General features: G+C 43.5%; 1 protein-coding gene across 2 annotated transcripts in view; it reads left to right on the forward strand.

The window, feature by feature from the left end:
- Window positions 1–5,000, forward strand: part of prkceb (protein kinase C, epsilon b) — a 113,265-nt gene that overhangs the window by 29,822 nt on the left and 78,443 nt on the right. For both annotated transcript variants that reach the window (XM_076285775.1, XM_076285774.1), the window contains exon 2: window positions 1,050–1,113. In XM_076285775.1, the coding sequence (XP_076141890.1) occupies window positions 1,050–1,113 (64 nt within the window). The remainder of the gene's footprint in view (window positions 1–1,049; window positions 1,114–5,000) is intronic.

The following is a 5,000-nucleotide window of genomic DNA, read 5'->3' on the forward strand; positions in this document are numbered from 1 at the left end:
TCAAAGTCACATGTTGAGTCTGTTTTGAGTCTTCCATTTGTGATATTGAGCAGATAAAGGGAATATTAGTTTTCTAAAATTATTTTTGTGGTTTCAGTGATGTGTTTTGTGTGTGGGTGTACCAGGACACATTAGGTTTTATGTCATCATACAGTATGCAATGTTATCCTTATCCTGTGACTGGAGAACGATTGATGACCACATGGCTGATTGTTTGTGTGTGTGTGTGTGTGTCTACTGTATATCAGTGTGTTAACATGAGTCCAAGCAGAACGCACTCAGATAAAACCTGACACCCCCTAATTTCCTGCCGGTGCGTGTATGGAGTGTGTGTTGTGTGTTGCGTGTGTGTGTTGCGTGTGGTGGCGTGTCCCTCTATTTCCTCCCTTAATCCGCTTTCAGCTGGAACAGCTCCTTTAGTGGTCATTAGAGCTGGAGTCCATTCCTACAGTAACATCAGTCATTACATCCCAACACATCAATACCACTTACTGCAGTTGTGGAGAAGGAGGAAATGCTGGATGTGTGTCCGTGTAGGGTGTGTGTGTGTGTGTGTGTGTGTGTGTGTGTGTGTGTGTGTGTGTCCGTGTAGTGTGTGTGTGTGTGTGCATATTGAGAATCATTTTGAGGTGGGGTTAGGAAGTTAGCTTTCTTTTTTTTTACTGAGCAAAAACAAATATACAGCAATTATAGTGTGGAGTCAGTGGAGATATTATGGAGCCCAGGACGTGTCATTGCAAGATTTATGTAGTATATTTCTTGATATTAATTATATACTCTCTCACACACACACACACACACACACACACACACACACACACACGCTCATTTTACTAAAATGTGTCTTGCAAAACCATCATTACAGATGCCTGTGGAGAATCAGGGCCTAGCAGATCAGCTTTTCATCATCAGTCATCATCATCATTCCTTTAACCACACATGGATTCAAATAATGTGATGTTTCTAATATCACTGTACTCTTCAAGACACTAAATCTCTCTCTCTCTCTCTCCCTCCTCTCTCTGTGACCCTTGCTATCCACCCTGCAGATAGACTTGGAGCCGGAGGGGAAAGTGTACGTTGTCATCGACTTGTCCGGATCGTCCAGTGAAGGTGAGTCCTGTGATATCCTTCATTCCAATATTTGGCCTGGATGCCTCTTGCTTCTGTGGTTTGGATGTCATCACAGTGGCATTGTGCCGCAAATTAGCAACGTATGGTGGATCAACCCCTAGCTGTATACAAGGACAAGGCCAACTCTGTATGCTGAATATATTATTTAAACTCAGCCAAGATGTCAATCTTGTAAAGTACATTTGATTGTCATGCTCTAATGACCAGCTGGACATACTGTACTGAAAGTCAAGTCAAGTCAAGTTTATTTGTATAGCGCATTTCATACACATAGGTCATTCAATGTGCTTTACATAAACAAAACCAAACAATGGTTGAAAAGCCTTGATAGTGTATGATAGAGTCAGTCCCGACTGCTTTGCTATACTCAGACTTATAGCTTTAGTTGACTTGTGGTCTTCTCTGGCCTTGATCACTTCAGACCTGGGAGAGAGTGGAGGTCTGGGAAACCTCTCTGTGCTGTCAGAGGTTTGATGTCTGAAGATGTGTCTGCTGTGTCTGCTAGTTGATGAGCGTGCTTGGAGTTGTGATCTGATTGGGTTTGCGTGTGTGTGTGTGTGTGTGTGTGTGTGTGTGTAAGGGGGTAAACTGGGTCATGTGGTCCCTCTGGGCTCTCGTCTGCCCCAGATTCTGCCCCACGAGGTGGCAGATGGGCCCCTCGAACTCCCCCTGTTCCCTTAGCCAGCAGACAGCTTTCCTAGAAGCCAGTACGGCCTGTTAAAGCACACCCCAGCCCTCATTTTACACATATCCATATTACACCACACACACACACACACACACTTGCATGCACATGCACACATAGGGTTGCATACAGCAATATTCCCTCAAATGTTTCTTACATTAACCTCCAGGCAGGTGTTGTATTGTGTGCAAATGTTTGCCTTTTTGTACTGTGCGTGTGTGTGTGGTCTCTAAACCCTAAAGTCAGGTCTGGCTGTGGTGCATGTGTTTGTGCACATTGGAGTCCCCTCAGTATGTAGCTTTGCAGTTGTATACTTTACATCTACATGCTCAATCATTTAGTCACAGTGCTCTAAACAAAATGTCCATGCCATGCTAATCAGCAAACATTTATCAAAAGTCCAGTGTTTTAGTGTTTTTTCTGCCACTTTATAGGCTGAATGTTTGCTCCTGTAAATCTGATCACTACCTACCTTAAAATACTGTCTACATTAATCTAATTATAATTCACTGAAGCATGAATTAAACTATATTTCAGTTTAATCAGCAGGTCTATATAACAATATAATATACAATAATGTTCTTATTAAATTCTTATGGTCCACACATTCCAAACTAAGGTTTCCTTGCATTGGACAGCCAATTAGTCATTAATTCTTATACTGATAAGAACGCTTTCAATCACACATAGAAAATACAAAAATAAGAAAGCATTGGTGAAATGAATAGGCACTGGAAAATTAAAAACAAACTATATATGAGCAAACATGAGAAATCATTTATTGCACGATGCCCATAGATTCACACATATCCTTACTCATACATTCAAACTGACTTTCAAGGTTTTTAGTTTCAGTTGTCAGGGATGAACTGAGATGACCTGTTTATGAAGCTTGTGTGATGCAGTGTGTGTGTGTGTCTGTGATACAGTGTATGTGTGTGTGTGTGTGTTTGTGCATGTTATCCAACAAACTTTCACTCAACCACTCTGAGTGTTTCCCACGCCACACTCCTCCATCCACTCTCAATAACGCTCCTCTCCTCACTACGCTCACACCATCCGGCAAGTTCCGCTCTCCCCCATGTTTCACTCTCTCTTTCACTCACACTGTTTTTTCTTTCTCTCTTTCCTCCTCTGACTCCTACCCACTCCTTCTCTCTTTCTTCATTCTCTCCTCCTTCGTTATCTTCTTCTCTCGCTTCTCTCTCCACTTCTCCCACACCATCTGGTGCAACTTTTGCTCTTTCTGCCAAACTTCACTCTTTCTTTTACTCTTGTTCTCCCCTCAATCTCTTTTCTCTCACTGTTTCTCTCTTTGCTGTGGAGGAGTGTACGTGACTCAGAGGTGTTGGGCTCTTAATCGCTCTTGGATCAGGAAGTGGACACTTAGTACTTCCTGTGACTGTGTCCTCCTAAGTGAGTCAGCCACCAGAGTCAGAGACACCAGTCATACTTTTTCTGCTTAACTTATTGTAACCCTGTAAGACACCATCACTGTGTGTGTGTGTGTGTGTGTCTGTCTGTCTGTGTGTCTGTGTGTTTGTGTGTGTGTGTGTGTATGTGTGTGTGTGTGTGCCTGTCTGTCTGTGTGTCTGTGTGTTTGTGTGTGTGTGTGTGTGTATGTGTGTGTGTGTGTGTGTGTGTGTGTGTGTGTGTGTGTGTGTGTGTGTGAGAGAGTCTGTCTGTTTGTGTGTGTGAGAGTGTGTGCGTGTGACAAGCATCATCACTGAACCTACGTAGCCTATTAGAAAAAATGCTGCCATCTTATTGGCTATAAACTGTTTTTTGTTGTTTTGCAGTGTCGTTCTCTTTGATAGGCTAGTTGTAGTACTGCTCTCTGATTAGCTTAGTGCTGCTGCCTGTGATTGGTTGTTCACAGTGCTTCTCTCCTACCGTATACCAGAGGAGCAGAGGTGAATACCTTTCACTGCAGTACTGCATAGAGGTGCTTTTACAGAGGTCCAGTAGAAGCAGGGCAATTATCTAGAATCGGATATTAATAACTTAACACAAAGCTTGTGTTTCTGTAGCACATGAGACTTTGACTCCTTGGTAGCATAAATTATATTTGAATATATACCTCACACTATAACAGCCCAGGTGAAGTGTAACAGTGTCGGTATAAAAACTCTTTCTGAATACCTATAGAGTCTTTACTGCAGCCTGTGTCTGGTTCAGTCAGTGTGTGTGTGTGTGTGTGTGTGTGTGTGTGTGTGTGTTTGTGTGTGTGTGTGTGATGTCTCTCCCAACTGCGGATGCATCAGTCTGACAGGCCCCAGAGATGTGGAGAGAGGGAGGGAGGGGGTGGTGATGGAGATGATGGCCCTGGCAATGTGGGAGCAACTTGGCTGGCACTGGAGGTTGGCACAAAGAGAAGATTTTCAGCAGCGCAAGGCCCTGGCGTCTCTAAGGATGCACAACACACACACAGTCACACACTCACATGCACACACACAAACACACACACACACACACACAGAAAGTGAGAGAAAGAGAGAGGAAGAGAGAGAGAGAGAGATTAATGGTTCATAGAGAGAGAGATACTTTTGTCAACACTGGTGTCCAGGATAAGGCCGAGATGTGATGAGAGGTGACTTCGCCCTCCACCACCAGAAACTGAGGAGGGACGTGGAGAGCAGTGCAGTCAGGCTTGCGCCATGACTCACACAACATAGCCAGGATTGGCTCAACAGGGGAGTGCTGTAATCTGATCTAATCTAACACACTCACTCTCCCTCTCGCTCTGTCTCTCTCTCTGGGACAGATGTGCAAAGGCAGCATAAATACAGACTTTGTCTGTCCGCAGAAAGCACATGCTGTGCCATATTATGTGGAATTTACTAAGCTTTCACTTCATCAGGTAAACAGCGATCATCACCGCGCTCGAAACATAATCTGGGGTGCCCACAACAGAATGGTACGATTCAGTCACAAGCACAATTGAATGGAGTCAACTGATGACGACATTAAACGGAAACAAAGGTTTAGCGATCTTGAAATAATACAATACATGACAATAAGATGTCTGCAAACAGAGAGATAACGCAGAGCAGTAACTCTACTCCTTTTCAGAAAAATACTCAAAGTATTTGTGTATGTGCAGGTACATTCTGGTGATGCACTCCTGTGCAATCAGTTCCTACATAAGATGTCATGATTGAAGGCGCACATAGCAAAGACA

The sequence above is a fragment of the Alosa pseudoharengus genome, unplaced genomic scaffold (genome assembly GCF_046254945.1).
Source record: "Alosa pseudoharengus isolate Yale_2024_CS ecotype anadromous, Long Island Sound unplaced genomic scaffold, YU_APseudo_1.1 YU_APseudo_1.1_scf_15, whole genome shotgun sequence".
NCBI classification, from domain to species: Eukaryota; Metazoa; Chordata; class Actinopteri; order Clupeiformes; family Clupeidae; genus Alosa; species Alosa pseudoharengus.